The sequence below is a fragment of the Cryptosporidium parvum genome, chromosome 8, assembly GCF_000165345.1.
Source record: "Cryptosporidium parvum Iowa II chromosome 8, whole genome shotgun sequence".
In the NCBI taxonomy this organism is placed as follows: domain Eukaryota; phylum Apicomplexa; class Conoidasida; order Eucoccidiorida; family Cryptosporidiidae; genus Cryptosporidium; species Cryptosporidium parvum.
The window spans coordinates 191,015-207,657 of NC_006987.1; the positions used below are offsets into that span (position 1 = coordinate 191,015).

A 16,643-nucleotide genomic window follows, 5' to 3' on the forward strand; every position below is an offset into this window, starting at 1 on the left:
CATATTTCTAGATATATTACATGTTAATTAAATCTTTAAATTACCCCACAAATAAGAAATTAAATTTCAAGGAACTTCCCGCCACTTTGACATATTTAATTAATTTATAAAATACTTTTAAGTCAATAAGTGATTTTAGATTGATTGATACTGCATGTTTTTTGTTTTTTTTTTCTGTTTTAAAATAATAATAATAATAATAATAGTTATTATTATTATTGTTAATGTTATAAATGTTAGTTTTGTGTTGTTATATATTTTCTATTATCTCATTTCTCATTTTCAACTTTATTTCTTATTTTTCTTCATTTCCCATTTCTCTTTGTTTTCCTATTTCAGCTCAAATTTAATTTTCTTCTAGAAAACCAAGTAACATTTGAATCAAAAGTTCTTTATCAAATCCTGAAGATTCGATCAATTGTTTTAAAGTGAGTGGTTCTTCAATTAATGACAAATATAATGAATACAAATTTTGAACTTCTGGATCTTTTAAAAAGGACGAGTAATCGTTATTTTCTTGATTTGATTGAGAACTAATATTACTTATTGGCTTTGACTGAATTATTGGTAAATTAGGTTCTTCAGTTCCCTCTGTATAAATATCAGACAATAATACAATAGACGGACTATTAAAGCCACTGGACTCACCATATGCAGGGGCAGGGGTAGGAGTAGGGGTATAGACAGCTCCAACACCAGCACCAACACCAGTACCAGCATCAGCACCAGTACCAGCATCAGCACCAGTACCAACACCAGAACCAGTACCAACACCAGAACCAGTACCAACACCAGCACCAGAAGCTCCAAGAGAAAATACTTGAGAAATTCTTGAATTGAACTGGCTGATTTGAAGATCGCTAATGACTAAGGAACTAAATAAATTTTCTAAAACATCCAATATATCAATTGTAATGTGTGAATTTAGTTGAAAATAATTTAAAAATTCTTCACAAATGGCTGTTAATTGTTCATTTCTAGTTATTGCTGAAATAATTATCTCTTTTTCTAATTCCAAATGAAATATTGTACTTGAACTTTTAAAATTAGCATTTTTTCCATCTCTATTTTGAATGAATAATTTAGTCTTTTCTACCATATCTTCAAGTCTTTCAACCTTTAATTTCTGAAAAGAAATAAATTTTTTAACTTCTTCTATATTAATTAAAAAACAATCTTTTGGTATATTTTTATCTTGTTGGAAAAAACTGAATAATAAGCTTTTTATATTTTCTTTAAAGTTTTTAAGATTTGGAATATGTAACCAAGGATACTTAAATTTGTTTAATTCTTGGCATTTAACCAAATATGATTTTAATTTAAAAACCAAATTTCTTAATGTTTCAAATAGTAATTCATAATTAACAGAATTATGATCACTTTTATTATTATTATTAAATTTCAACATTTGAATTAGTAAATATTCAATTGTTGAAATTCTGGTATTTATTAAATATAAAAGATTTAAATCACATCCTGTTAAAAACTTGAAAGCTTTTTCTAATATTTCTGGTAACAATAAATTTGATAATTCTTTGATAAACATTTCTAAATAATTCATCAAATTATAATTCATTAATGTTTTCAAATCCAATTTGTCCAATACATGTTGTTCAGGCCCTAATTCTGGCATTACTGTCAAAATTGGAAATTCAGCCTTTGTAGCTTCATCACCAGCTTCTAATTTTACCTCTGCTTTTATTTCAGCTCCTGTTCCTGTTCCTGTTCCTGTTCCTGTTCCTGTTCCTGTTCCTGTTCCTGTTCCTGTTCCTGTTCCTGTTCCTGTTCCTGTTCCTGTTCCTGTTCCTGTTCCTGTTCCTGTTCCTGTTCCTGTTCCTGTTCCTGTTCCTGTTCCTGTTCCTGTTCCTGTTCCTGTTCCTGTTCCTGTTCCTGTTCCTTGTTCTGGTCCTGTTCCTGTTCCTTCTGCTTTTGTTCCCGTTTTTATTCCTGTTCCTGGTCCTTGTTCTGGTCCTGTTCCTGCTCCTGTTCCTATTCCTACTCCTGCTCCTGTTCCTGCTCCTGTTCCTGCTCCTGCTCCCATTCCTACCCCAAATCCTTCAAAATCAAACCTTTCATTCTCGTCAACTGAGTCATTGATGTACATCCCAACGCTCATTTCTGTCCTTGAAATCAAATCTCCACTATCTAAATCAAATAATTGTGAATAATCTCCTGAACTAACAAGATTATCAAAACCAAACAACTCTAAATTTGAAAGAAATCCATCTTCTAATGGATAACTTGGAAATTCAAATTCCATCAAAGTCGGATGAAATTCCCAACCTACAACTCCAGTTGTTATTATCTCTTGCTTTTTATTTAATTGAGATTTTAATATATAAAAAATACCAAATTTAAAACAAAACTTTATTATACTTGAATGAAGACTCAAAATTGATGATAAATTTTTTGCTTCTATTAATTCTTCATTTTTTAATCCTCTCTTTAAATTTTCTATCTCTTCAATCTTTTGAATTAATTCCTTAATAAAACTTAATGTACAACTTTCTGGTTTAATTTTATCATTACTAGTAAATCTATGTAATAAATGACTTCCATCTATTGTTACATTTTCTTGAAATAATCCATAACCCCATCTTTCTTGCTTTAAAATATCATTAATACTTTTATTTAATATCAAATTCTCACCTTCTTTTTTAAATGGATCATATTTTTTTATTATACCTAATCCATTCTCACCTTCTACTCTTAATATACAAGCATATATTGCTTCAAAAAAATATTCTAAAGCTAAAGAATAACCAATCAAAGTTAAAAATTCTTTATTATAATTATATTCTAAACTTGAATCTATACCATTCGAATATTTATTCAAAAAATTACTTAAAATCATATTAAATTCTTCTGATAATTTACCATATTTTAATAATAAACTTAAATAATTTGTCTCCAAACATGAATTTATATGACCAAATAAATCAAAATTTGATGTTAATTTAAAGAAAACTGATGTTATTTCAATCTTATTTAATAATAATCCTTTTTTTATACTTGCTGTAAAATATTGTGGAGAAGGTAATTTTAATATTTTTATCGATAATTCATTTTCATCATCTTTTTTTATTATCTCTATCACATTTTCACATCTTCTTATAATATCTTCAATAATTAAAATTAATACAATCAATATATCTTTTAACCTATAATGTAATCTTTTTGTAATCATTAATTCATTTTCATTCATCATTTCTTCCAATTTTATATTCTTATAACTTATCTCCTCATAATTATTATTATTATTATTAATACGTTCCTCTAATCTATCTTGAAGTATTTTTATTTCTTTTAATGATTTTTTAAAATCTATAATTTTCTTTACTGTACAATCCTTTAAACCACTCATATTTATTGAAAATCTTTTTAATAAAGTATTTAATATAGCCATTTCAATTTTATTTGCTAAATTTAACAATAATATAATTTCTTCTGAAAATAAATTCTCTATTATTCCAGAAAATAATTCACCTATTATCGTTTTATAATTATTTTTAGAAATTTCTTCATCTAAAAATTTATTTATATAAGGAAATTTAATTTTAATACAATTATTTAAAATAAATTGTAATAATTCCATATAATACTTTTCTAGTAATATATTTCTTTTAACATTATCAGAATTACAAATTGAACAATTATGATTATTATTCATTGTTATTCCATATAACAAAATGTTTCTTTTCTGAATAATTTTATCAATAGATTGATTTCCACTTTTACCATGTAAATGTTTCTTTAATTTAAGTTCTTTTTGATAAAAATTTAATAATTCCATACTTTGTTGTTTTTCTTGAATAATTTTCATAATATTCTTAAAATTACAATCTAAAGTTGAATATATATATTTTTCACTTAATAATATCTGTAAATTCTCAAATAGTTTTAAATCTGCTCTTAATTCAGAATTTATATCCATTTTTTTAATAATTTCTTTATTTAAATTAATTTTTTGTGTAACTTCTTCTTCAAATTGATAATATGTTAAACAAAAAGAAATTAAATCTAATGATATTTTTATCAAAGATTTGGCTGATATTATTTTTAATTTCCTTGCTTCATCCAAATTAGGATCTTCATACAAATTTTTATTATTCTCTTCTAATTCTTTAATTTGATTTATTCTTGAAATAAATTGAAATAATTCTGTAATAGTTTCAATATTACAATCTTTTGAATAAAAAATAAATGTAAATCCACCTATACTTTGTATTAATTGATACATATTTTGATAAACTTGTTTTTTTTGTAATTGATTTAAATCTTTATATATTCCCAATTTTTTGATTGATTTAGTAATATCATATGTATAACTACATTCTTTACTAAAAGAATGAATTTTTGCTTGAATTTCTAAACTTGATGGATCTTTTTTTAATAAATTATCACAATTATTCAATAAACTTATCAATAATTCAATAATTAGATTATAAGTTTTAATTTTTTCCATTAGAAAATATTTTTTTAATTCTATAATACATGTATTACGTGTACATGGTTTATTTAAATGATTATGACCATTACATTTCAAAGATTTCAATTTTAATTTATACTTTAAAATTTTATTATTATATTCATTCTTTAAAGATACCCATTTTTGTAACTTTTTAATAGATAAACACTCTTTAATTTGAGTAAATCCTTGTAAACGAGTTAATAAATAAAGAAATATTTTAGATCCATATCTTGAATTGATTGGGAATTTACTGTAATTTTGCACTAGAAATCGAGTTAAATCCAATAATGGACTAAATTTCTCAAATTTGCATTCATTTAAATTAATTATTAACTTTTCTAATTTTCCTTTAATTTTTGGAGATACATGAAATATTTCTTCACAAAGTTCAAGTAATTTACTAAAATAACTGATTAAATCTTTTAATAGTAATAATAGAATTTCATATTCTTTTATTGCTTGTTTGCCTTTTTCTGTTTGAGTTGTTAAGAAAGTACTTTCATCAATTCGATAACTTTCATTATTTCTATTTTGAGCACTTTGCAAAATTTTGATAATTTTTAATTTTACAACAAATAACTTATTCACCATCCCTAATTCACATTTCAATTCAATCAATTCACTTGCTGCAAAAACTTTCAATAGTTTTTCGAAAAATAATTGAACTGTTTCTCTTTGTCCCATTGCTAATTTTTTTATCTCCTCCATTTTAGCATCCAACAACTTCAATTTCTCATTAACCATGTTTGTCTCTGAATTGTTTAATTCTGAAGGATTAGGATTAGGATTAGGATTAGGATTAGGATTAGGAGTAGGAGTAGGAGTAGGTGTATGAGTAGGAGTAGGAGCAGGTATATGAGTAGGAGTTGCTTTATTGCTTATCGTGGGAGTAATAGTAATATTACTTGTTGTTGTGGAAATAGTAGTAGTAGTAGTAGTTTTATGAGTAGAAGTACTGGTAATACAAGTAGTAGTAACAGTACTGGTACTAGTACTCGTACCAGTACTCGTACCAGTACTATAATTTATTTTATCTGCACCTGTATCCTCATTTGCCTCTGTTTCCTCTTGTTCATTACTGCTAGAAACTAATTTACTCTTTCTAAATTTGGCCTTAATAAGCTTATTTTTGTCATTATTTAATTTAAGTCTCAATTTCCTTAATTTAGATTCCACACTATTTATTTCTTTTTGAATACTTTCACAGTTTTGACATTTCTTGCTCAAATGTTTTTGTTTTTTCTTATTCTTTTTATTCTTGTCATTACATTTTTCTAATTCTAATCCACTCTTAAGAACTTTCAATTTTGCCTCTAATTCGTTTATTTCTTTTCTTAATTCACTAATTTGTTGTAATAATCTTGAAATTAATGAATTTAATTGATCTAATGACATTCTTTTAATATTAATGTTTGTTAAACTTAACTTTGAATAATTTTTTTTTCTTTTCAAACCTGGTATTTCTAAAAAAGAAATAAAAACTGCTTGTGAATTTATTTTTGTTATTTCATCATTTAAATGGTTACCAATTTCATTATTTAATGATATAAATAATGTAATATAGGTAACAATCAATAAAGTTAAACAGGTAATTAAAACTCTTAAAAAAATCATTTTTTTTTTTTTTTTTTTTAAATTTCCTTCCTTTTTCTTCAAAAAAAAAAGTATTTAAAAAATTATTTGGTTCAATTTTTTTTCTTTGCTTTATTTTTAGTTTTACAACTGAATTATATTCATATAAATTATCTTGTTGTCGTAGAAATAACAAACTTTTTCTTTTGTTTTAACTTTCATTTAATCATTTAAAAAGAATTACAATTTTTATTTTAATTCTTAATATTAATCTGTCATTGCAAACATATTTTTGGATGAAACAAGCATGCCGCCCATTTAATGCATGTATTGCATGCATTTTGAAAATTTACCCACAATCATTATAATTTTGAGATTTAAAAACTTATTGAATTATTTATTATTTCTATTTAACCTAATATAATTAAATATCATTTCTTTTTAAATTAAAAAAAAAAAAAAAAAGAAATGTTTTTTTTTTTTTTTTTTTTCCAAGGAAAATAAATCAACTTAAAATAACAATTACGTGTAAAATATATGTAATTTAAGTGATTACGTGTTAATTATTTTTATTCATGCATGACATGCAAATAAATAAAAACTAGTTTCAATATTATAATTAAAATTATTCATTTTCCTTCAAATCGTTAATTACCCTAAAACTAATTAATTTATACTAAATATTTCATTTGAATAATTAAATTGATATCAAATTATTTTATTTATATTATATTATATATATTCTCCTGTAATTTCCTCCTACTATACTTCCTCCATATTTTCAAAAAAGAAATTGAAAAAAAAAAAAAAAAAAAAAGCAAACATAAGCCCACTCTAATTTCAAACAATTGTAGCAATAGATTTCGCAGTCCCCAAATTCTTATTATAAACCACCAAATTCTTCTCAACAGCGTCCAAAAATACGAAAGATTGTGATAAATTATTATCAATCAATCTTGACTGTCCTATCTTGGAATTAAATATTACAAATTGAATAATAAATGGGCGGTATCTCTTATCCAAACATATATGTAATCTTTCAGAAAATATGTACTTTGAACTAAATGAATTAAGTTGAATAGTGACCATATCCCCTGTTGATGATATACATGAAATCTTATTGCTATTATTCAAATTAAAAATTGAAACAATTGAACAACTTCTAGTATTTGTATTGTTTTTATTCTGAATAATTGTTCCAACATTATTTATCATATCGCCTCCTCCATTTATAAGTTGACTATGAGATGGATGATTATAATTATCCATCTCAAAAGGAGATATTATTGTAATCTTTGGAGAATAATTTTTTCTATTCAAATTAATTGACAATATTCTACCATTAATTGTTCCTAATAATAATGTTATTTCAATATTATCAATAAGCCTTGAATACATTCCACCTAAACCAGTATTTGTTGTTGATCTTATTGTATTCACTCCTTGAGGATTTGGAAAAACATTTGAAATCATCATCTTTTGTAAATTAAAATTCCCATCTCGTAACCATAAACTTGTTGTAAACCAACAAGATTTTTCCAAAATTGTCATATCATCACTGCTTAAATCACTTGTTACATTTCCATTATTATATTGAACAAAATCCATATTACTACATTCTTTTCCTATACTTACTATATCATGTAATAAATTCATTGTACAATCCAATAAATCATCTTCAATTGTTTGAATCTCTAATGATAATATTAATCCCAATTTTGGACCACCTAAAAATATTAAACTCTGATCTACTGTTACTCTTCTATTTGAGGATCTTTTAATATCTTCCATCAATATAGCCCCCTCTTTATTTTCTACTATTGAAATCTCTCTCAAATATTTATCCAATTTCTCACTTGATATAAAACATGTCTCTTTTAATACATCCACTGTTGGAATTACATCATAAATTAATGAAGTATTATTACTAACACCTAAATTACCATCTTTTGAATCTTTTTTCATTGCAAATCCAAATAAATTACACCAACATTTTGGATGATAACTACTCTTTTTATCCCAAACTAATCCTTTATTTATCTCACTTTCCATATTCGTCCATTCTTCTACTATACTTGATAACCTAAATGGAAAGTTTAACCAACTTATTATTTGATTTGTAGATAAATCTATTACTGTAAATAATCCATCAAATTTCTCCAAATCTTTATTTCCTTTATTATAACTTAATTCCACATAATTCGAATTCTCTGATATATTTCTTCTTTTATTCTTCTTTAATGAAGATATTGGAATAGGTAATCTTATACTATTACTACCATTTTCATCTTTTATTCCTTCCTCTGAATATTCTACATGCCAAAGTATTCCCAAATATTGATATGATGTTGGATCTATATAATGAATTTTTAATGGAACAAAAATATGACCTTTTTCTATCCATTCAAATGGAATATACTCGTTAAATGGTACACTAGAACAAATATTTATTGATGAAATATGCTCCTTAACTTCTTTTCTTTCTGAATTTTTCATACAAACAAATACAGAATCATGATTATTATATCCTTCATTGTGATCATTTATTCCATCTCTTTTCAATAATTGTAAATCTCTTATCATATTTCCACTCATAAATTTATTATTCAATTTTATACTATTATAGTAAAAATCTCCCATAGTTTCTTTATTCATTTCATTATCTTTATCCATATCCATATCACAACTCAAATTTGGAAGCTTTGTTGATGGTGTAGAGTTAATCAAATCCCAATATTCATCATCATTATTACCCAAACCTTCTCTTCTATCATCTCCCATATCAATAGATTCATTTGGAAATAGTTCCATTCTCAATTTAAACGTTACAATTGATCCTTTATCATTAATCATTACAAAACTTGTACTAAAAGCTGGATGTTGAGAAAAACATAAAGGATTTCCTAACTCATATTCAATCCTCTTAATTTCTTTTCCATTATTATATTCTGAATAGTACTCAAATTCATTATTCATTAAATTCTCATTAATTTCTTCTTTTAATCCTTTCTTATTAATCTCATGAACTGTACTGATAAATTTTAATACTGAAAATTCCGTTTCATCATCGTTTTTTTCATCTTTCATATTCTTTGGAACAAATAACTCGTAAGATTGAACATTATCTCCTGACATCTCTAACAAGCATACACTAATTCCATCATAATGTATCAAATAATTATATCTTTTATTCTTCTTATATCCTACAAATGAAAATATCTCTTGCTTCCAAATCTCTAATCCAACCAAACCACCCTGTTTATCTAAAACATGTTGATTTTTAGGTGAATCACCTTTCTTCTTACGATCTCTTTTTGTAATTTCTCCTATACTTGCTTGGTTGGTTCCTATTTTATTCATTTGCTCCCCGTTATTTTCGTTTCTAAGAGTTTCCATACTTCCTTCTATTTTATTTTGTTCATCTTTCTGCTTATTCTTTTCAAACTTATTAACAATCTTAAACTTTTCATTGTTTGATCTCAAAATATTTAAGAAATATCTCTTCATTCTTTTTCTTGATTCAATTATTATACTATCTACAACCTTTATTCCCATTATATAAGGCATTCTATACTCTACCTGTCTTCTAAGTGGAAGAATTATATGTTTATAGAACAAATACCATCTATAAATCCTTGTTGATATTAAATTCATTAACTGTCTTCTCTTTCTAATCAAAACAATGAATCGATTCTTCATCCAAGAAACTAAATCTGTTACTAATATACACCTTCTTAAACATTTTCTTGCAAATCTTTTCCTTAATTCAATAAGAATCTCCTCACTTGGAATCACCAATCCACTATCATAATTTCCTTTTGAATATTCATTAACTTGATCCAACAGTAGTCCATATTGACCAGATTTTAAAAACAATTTAGAAATCCCAAATTGATAAGTATTAGAAGGAATCGAATAAGCAGATAAAAAGAATTCAACAATCATTCTATCAGATAGTCCATATATATACTTTTCTGGTAATAAACAACGAATCTGTTCAATTAATGTTGAATAACTTGCTCTATTTGGATAACCATAATGCATTAACTTGACCATCTGTATTGTTCCAGATTGAATCATTTGGTTTAATACTATATGACCATTCCAAATATCTGATCTCATATGACTATTTGGAATAAAACACCTAATAAACTGTAATGAAACTTCTCCTAAATCCTGAATCATATCCTTAAGATCTTTTGTAAACTTTTTACTAACACTTCTAAAACTTGCACTCTTTCTACTTTTATATTCAGAATCGATTATACTATTCAATATTTCATTACTTGAATTTTCTAATATCTCCTCAAGCTCTGGAATAATCTTGTCGTGATTCTTTTCTAGCCAACCATTCAAAGTATATTCAACAGATCCAGCATAGTGCTTAATGGAAAAGACTGTTGGCGTATCAGATTGATTCAGCTTCTTTAAGCCATTCAATGGAAACTTAATTAACTTACTTGGACACTCTCCTCCATTTGAATTCAGCATTCTATTTGGAGAATATGTAGAACCATAAGTACTATTACCTCCATGTACAGATTTACCATACTTATTATTAATTTTTTGCCAGTAAGTGAAATCAGAGATATCTTGACCCTGAGATTTAAGCCTGCTATCATCATCTAATAGTGAAAATAAATCAAGTATCAAATCCAATACAGGCTGGGTTTTTGGAATCTCAATATTAGTCCAAACAAGACCTTCTTGCTGGTAAAGTTTTTGTTCACTTTGAAGAACTTTCTCCACAAAAAACTCTTGTAATTTCTCATTAGCCAAATTAATACAAAGTTGTTCAAAAGAATTAATTTCAAGCTTCTCAAAACCATAGATATCCAATATTCCAATATATAAAGAATTTGCAGAATTTGTAATGTTTTGTTTTCTTGGAGATACAGTCTCTCCAAGTTCCTCATCTTTACATGATGTAAATCTATTAATATGAGAAACCACCCAATTGAATATACGAATATAAATTGAACGGATAATTGAATGAATTAACTGTAATGATTGATGACTAGTTCTAGATATAGATACAGGAGTTTGGTTATTACCCACCTTTAATTGTTTAACCAATAGTATGTCAACCAATAGATCAGTACTTATCCCAAATAGAGTAGCTATACTTGTAACCAATTCTGGATCTTCAAAATTTAAGATTTCTTTATCTTTCAATGCTCCTTCTTTCCCTTCAGAATCTTTAAAGACAATATTTCCAAGTAATATTATACCAGATAAAATCTGAAATAACATGGTTTGTCTTTCATTAGTCACTCCATTAATGTTTAAAGACTGTTTTAATATATTAAACTGTTCACGATCGGTTTCTACTTCTGATGTATATGCCAAATTTCCCTGATTCAATAATGAGTATTTGGAAGCATCTCTCTCCAAGTATAGATTTTTTAGTTCTTCTTCAGTGGCTCCATGAACTAATTGGTAAAAACAATGATATGTTCTTTCATTGTGGCTATGCTTTACGCATCTACTACTTTCTAGTAAATATGTGGTTATTCCACCACCTTTTAAAAATCCATGTTCATTATAATAGAGCTTGTTTAACCTTCCAAATCTGGACGAATTATAATTACGAACAGTTCTAGCATTTCCAAAAGCTTCCAGAATTGGGTTTGCTGACAAAATTCTCTTTTGAATATCTCTAGCTTCTTGTTCTCCAAAAATAGTATGTGACGCGTAAGATAATCGAATCTGCATCATTCTCTTTCTCTGTTTCTCCGTCATATTACTTTCATCGGCATTTGTAGTATCGGATGAACTTGGAATAATCCCTACCTCAGCTAAATAAGACATTACAATCTTTGCAGTTTCTGTCTTTCCTGCTCCACTTTCCCCGGAAATAACAATAGCATGATTTCTTCTATCTAAGACCATGTTTCTATACGAATAATCTGCAATAGAGTATGGATGGGGAGGCATCTGGCTCATATGTTTTCCAAAGTAACTTCTTTTCGTTTCCTCTGAATATAAGTTTGGTATATTTCTATAAGGATTCATAGCTAACAAAACATGAGCTGTACTTGTGTATATCTTCCCTTGACCAAATCTAACTCTAATATTTTCAAGAATATTTGCAGGATCCAAAGATGTTAAAGACGTATTATCATCCTTATCTGTATCACTTACATACTTATGACATAATCCAATAGAAACTTTTTCTGTTCTGGATGGACCACTACTATCGTCATCTTTGCTATCTTTGAGTAATAGTTTTCCACTGACTAAATCCACATGGTCAACTTTGAGTAGCTTGTAACCCTCTTTTTCACAAGGAACCCAAACAAGGTCATTTCTCATAAACGACATTGTTTCAGAAATAACAATTTATTGCTGCAGATTCTTGACTATTGGAAGAATATTTTATTCAAGAAAACTTTCCAAAGTTTATCTTCTTTCAGTTTCTCCTCAGTTTTTCTCTCTATCCTCTCTACTTTTTTTCCAAATTCCAAAAATTTTCCTCCAATATATTTATTTAATACCAATATATACGTGTAATTCACTAATTTGGTATGATTTTCTTCTTCTTTCCTTAATTAAGAATGTTCTCAATATTTGCTGATATAATAATCTTAAATTTAGTATTTGTATCTAACTCTATTATTCCAACCAGCTCCACATAACTACACAATATAGTATTTATTCTTTGAATATTTCAATTTTTTTTTTTTCTTTAAATAATTTATTCTTTAATTGATTATCGCCCCACAATGCTAGTAATGAATGCATGTAGTGGCGCCATATTTTGTGCGCCTATGTTAGATTCAAATTATTTATTTTTATTGACCGAATATAAATAAAAATTAGAATTTAAGTGAGGAAAAAAAAAGTCAAAAAGTATGTTTAACAAAAATAAAAAACCAGGAAAAACTCTATTATAAACAAAATCTAAACATTAGCAGTAAACATATTGTAATATATCTTTTTTCTTTGCTTCCATTTCTCATAATAAATCCTTTTATTTCGAATGAATTATCAATATATACTACTATAAAGACTATTAACCACACACCCCGCCAACCATTTTATTTTTTTAATAGTCACTAATTATCCACATGTAATTTATAATTTTTACTTATTAGAGATAGAAAGAGAAATAATTAATTAGTGAAGAAATATCGTTATTGTTATTATTTTAAATATAGAAAGAAATCATTTTTTTTGTTTAAGAAACATTTTATAACTAATTCTTTAAGCAATATTTTTGTTTAAAATTTGTGCGAATGAGTTTTAATGAACATAAATTCAAAGGTATAAAAAATGAATGGAATTCTGAACAAGTAATTCCATATATAAAAATTCAGCTTGCTGAAATACGTAGTAATGCATTGAAAGTTGTAGAAGAAGCATTTTCTGGTATTCATGATTCAAAAATAACTAATGACATAAATATAATTGAAGCTGAGAAAAGAAAAAGCGACGGTGTAGCAAAAAATATAGCCAAAGAAGATGCATCTATTTTAAAATGTAGTCAACTTGATTTGTTAAAATTTCTAAAATATTCTAATGATAAACTTTCAAAATATAATATTGGAGTTGAAAATATTAGTATGATCAATTCCAAATGAATTATTAAATATTTTAACCTCTTATAATTAAATTAGAACAATTACTTATAATTTATATTCAAATCTTAGAATTATTCTTGTTTTTTTCATTCAAATTCTTATTTCCAATATTAATATTTTTGTATTACAATTTTTCATGTAAATTGCATGAGCTTAATAATAATTTCAAATAAATTTTGCCACATAATTGTAAGCCGGTACTAGATTTTATTTTTTGCATGTGAAAAATTAGTAGATAAAAAAAATTATTTTTGTATGAAAATAGCAATTAAAAAATTAAATTCGTAGTTTTAATGGTTAGGAACTTGCTAAACTAATATTTTAAACTTCCTCTATTTCTTAATTAAAAACTGAAATAACAATAATAATTATTATTATTATTAACTAATTTGCTATATACTTTTGTTTTTAATAGTCATTTATGATAGGAAAAATTGCATGCACAAAATTACATTAGAAAAAAGAAAAAAGAATGCATGCAACGTGGACAACCATAATTACAAAAAAAAAATTTATAAATATATAGCTTTCTAGGAAAAGAACAATCCAGTAAATATATAATACTAGCATGAGAAGATGAAAAAATATTTGTTTAGTATTTTTTTATTAGGTCTCATTACACTCCCTAAACATATTAGTGGAATTAAAACAATCAGGGAGAAATTCTTTGATGGATTTCAATTGTTTTCAAGTCTAAAACCAAACATTCAACTTAGGTTTATACAAGAAAATGAAATAATTAATAATGAAAATGTATTATCTTATTTTCCAAATCCACTGAATAATCCAGAAAAATGGTAAGTTAAATATATATAAATATTGAGGAGTTACAAACAAATAAGCTAAATAAATTGTTTTTCTTCGCTTAATTTTAAATCAATATTTGAATGTAATTCCAATTTATAATAAAACTATAATTTAATTAACTTAAAATTTTAGTGGGAGAAAAGGAAAAGTTTCAAGTCATATATGTGACCCATCCAAAATATTATCAACAGAAGAAGGAGATTATATTGATGCTTTGCTTGAAGATATCAAAAGCACAGCAGTACTTAAATGTGGGGAAAATATGGCAGGATATAATATCGGTGTTGCTATTCTTCCATCTAATTTGGGAGATGGAGGTGAAATTGCAAACCAATTATTGGAAAGCTGGAATTTAAGGGATGTAGATTGTAATAATGACATTATTTTTGTATATTTAGCCAGCGAAAACAGAGCAATAATCAGATGGGGTATATCAGTAGAGCCTGCTATTAATATTGTAATGTATCCCGAATTAATTAGTGAAATAGATTCCGTTTTTTTGGATAAACCTATTGGACCAGCTATTTATAATGGTATTTCAACTATAAGAAGGCAATTAAAAGAAAATATTGGACCTCCAAGAAGACTTCCACAGTTACTTGTCTTATCTATTATTGGCGGATTAACAGTTTTAGGATTTGGTGCATTAGTTGTATCAGCAATTTCAGATTCTAAGTAAGTTAATAATAAAATATTTAAAATTCTATTTAATATGATTGTAATTTAATAAAAATCAAAATTTTAGTCCCAAAAGTTCTTCGAGAACAGGAAGAAGACTTGAGGCACAAGAATTATTAAATAGAATCCATTCAATGGTTAAAGAGGGAAGCATTGACAAAGAGTTATGTCCAATTACACTAATTGACTTGGATCGAACTGGAGTTCCTTATGTAATTTGTAATAAAGGATATAAATATGAAGCTAGATCATACATGGCATGGTAAGTAATATATTACTAAAAACTATAAAATTAAGATATAAATGACATAATCATTATTTTTACTTATTTTCATAGGATGAAAGCAAACAAATGTGGACCAGAAACTGACCCAATCAGTAAAGCTATAGAGAAAAATGAATACATTATGTCAAATAGAGAAGATATACCAGATGAATTCAAAAAAATTCCACTAAAACTTTACTTAGAAAGTCTCAGCAGTTTCTATCCAGATATTATTACTGTAAGTTAATAATGAAAATGTATATGCATATATTTATTAATTATTCAACTATCCTAAAAAAACTTATAGGAACAAAACATTAAAGAATTTATGAAGAATACGGATGATAGATGGATATTACCATAAGGTCCAGAAAAAAAAAAAAAAATTCTCTAAATTAGTATCAATCTGACAGAATACGTAAATACTGTATATATTAACATTACTTTTTCTCTGCCATTCTTTGCTTAAAAATAGAAATTGGTCTCGTTTTATTAGCTGAAGTTTTTGTATCTTGTAAAATATTCAAATTAGATATTTCTGTCTCCAAAATCTCCACACGAGTGTCTTCTTTCTCTTCAATAAAGTCTTGTTCCAACCTTGAATCTTGGTCCTCTACATGAGAATCTGGAATATAAGGTTTTTGATCCATACAAGAAAACAAAGGTGGAGGAATAAAGCTCTTAGAGATATCAATATCTTCGTCAATTTCCTCTCTAATTTCTGCTGTTCCATCTGTAAAAGTAATATTTTTATGAAAAATATGATCTTTATTATTTTCTTCCTTAATTTCAGCCTCTTTTGCTTGACTCTCTTTGATATCTATTGAGAATTCATCCTTGAGCTTAAGAGCTTCCTCTATCTTAGAAAGATTCTTTTTCATTGTTTCAAGGCAATCCTCAGCCTGAGACAGCCTTCTTTTAATGGTTTTTTGTGATTCAAAAGTTGTTCTTTCTGCATATAAATCAGAACCTAAAAGCATAAGAACTTTGTTTGTATTTATAATATATCCTGGAGAAAATGCTAATGGGCCCAAAGGAACCATAATTTCATGTTGAACCTTATTTGGGAGCCTATTAAGTACTTGAGAAACTTGTTGAAATTCAGAAATCATTGAATTCAATTCAGAAATCTCATTTTCAAGTATCTCTTTATTTTTATATATTACAGATGAGTCAGTGATTACCATTTAATCTCAAGTAACTTTCTCTGTATTAATTATTTAATTTATATTATTGTTTCAAGCTTATATGCTTGTTGAATACTTGA

General features: G+C 26.2%; 5 protein-coding genes across 5 annotated transcripts; 2 read left to right on the forward strand and 3 right to left on the reverse strand.

The window, feature by feature from the left end:
• Positions 1-346: 346 nt before the first annotated feature.
• On the reverse strand, positions 347-6,085 carry cgd8_700 (predicted secreted protein, signal peptide with several threonines, possible mucin; the record flags this gene model as incomplete). Its single annotated transcript, XM_626980.1, has 1 exon — positions 347-6,085. The coding sequence occupies one exon, from the start codon at positions 6,083-6,085 to the stop codon at positions 347-349; it is 5,739 nt and encodes a 1,912-aa protein (XP_626980.1).
• Positions 6,086-6,883: 798 nt separating this feature from the next.
• On the reverse strand, positions 6,884-12,367 carry cgd8_710 (myosin heavy chain; the record flags this gene model as incomplete). The annotated part of the gene is made up of 1 exon (XM_626981.1): positions 6,884-12,367. One exon carries the CDS (start codon positions 12,365-12,367, stop codon positions 6,884-6,886), a length of 5,484 nt encoding a protein of 1,827 aa, XP_626981.1.
• A 914-nt stretch (positions 12,368-13,281) lies between these two features.
• On the forward strand, positions 13,282-13,626 carry cgd8_720 (hypothetical protein; the record flags this gene model as incomplete). The annotated part of the gene is made up of 1 exon (XM_626982.1): positions 13,282-13,626. One exon carries the CDS (start codon positions 13,282-13,284, stop codon positions 13,624-13,626), a length of 345 nt encoding a protein of 114 aa, XP_626982.1.
• A 931-nt stretch (positions 13,627-14,557) lies between these two features.
• On the forward strand, positions 14,558-15,112 carry cgd8_730 (possible apicomplexan protein; the record flags this gene model as incomplete). Its single annotated transcript, XM_626983.1, has 1 exon — positions 14,558-15,112. A coding segment is annotated over one exon (555 nt), but the record flags the coding sequence as incomplete, so codon positions are not given.
• A 704-nt stretch (positions 15,113-15,816) lies between these two features.
• Positions 15,817-16,563, reverse strand: cgd8_740 (prefoldin like molecular chaperone; the record flags this gene model as incomplete). The annotated part of the gene is made up of 1 exon (XM_626984.1): positions 15,817-16,563. The coding sequence occupies one exon, from the start codon at positions 16,561-16,563 to the stop codon at positions 15,817-15,819; it is 747 nt and encodes a 248-aa protein (XP_626984.1).
• Between the last annotated feature and the right edge of the window lie 80 nt (positions 16,564-16,643).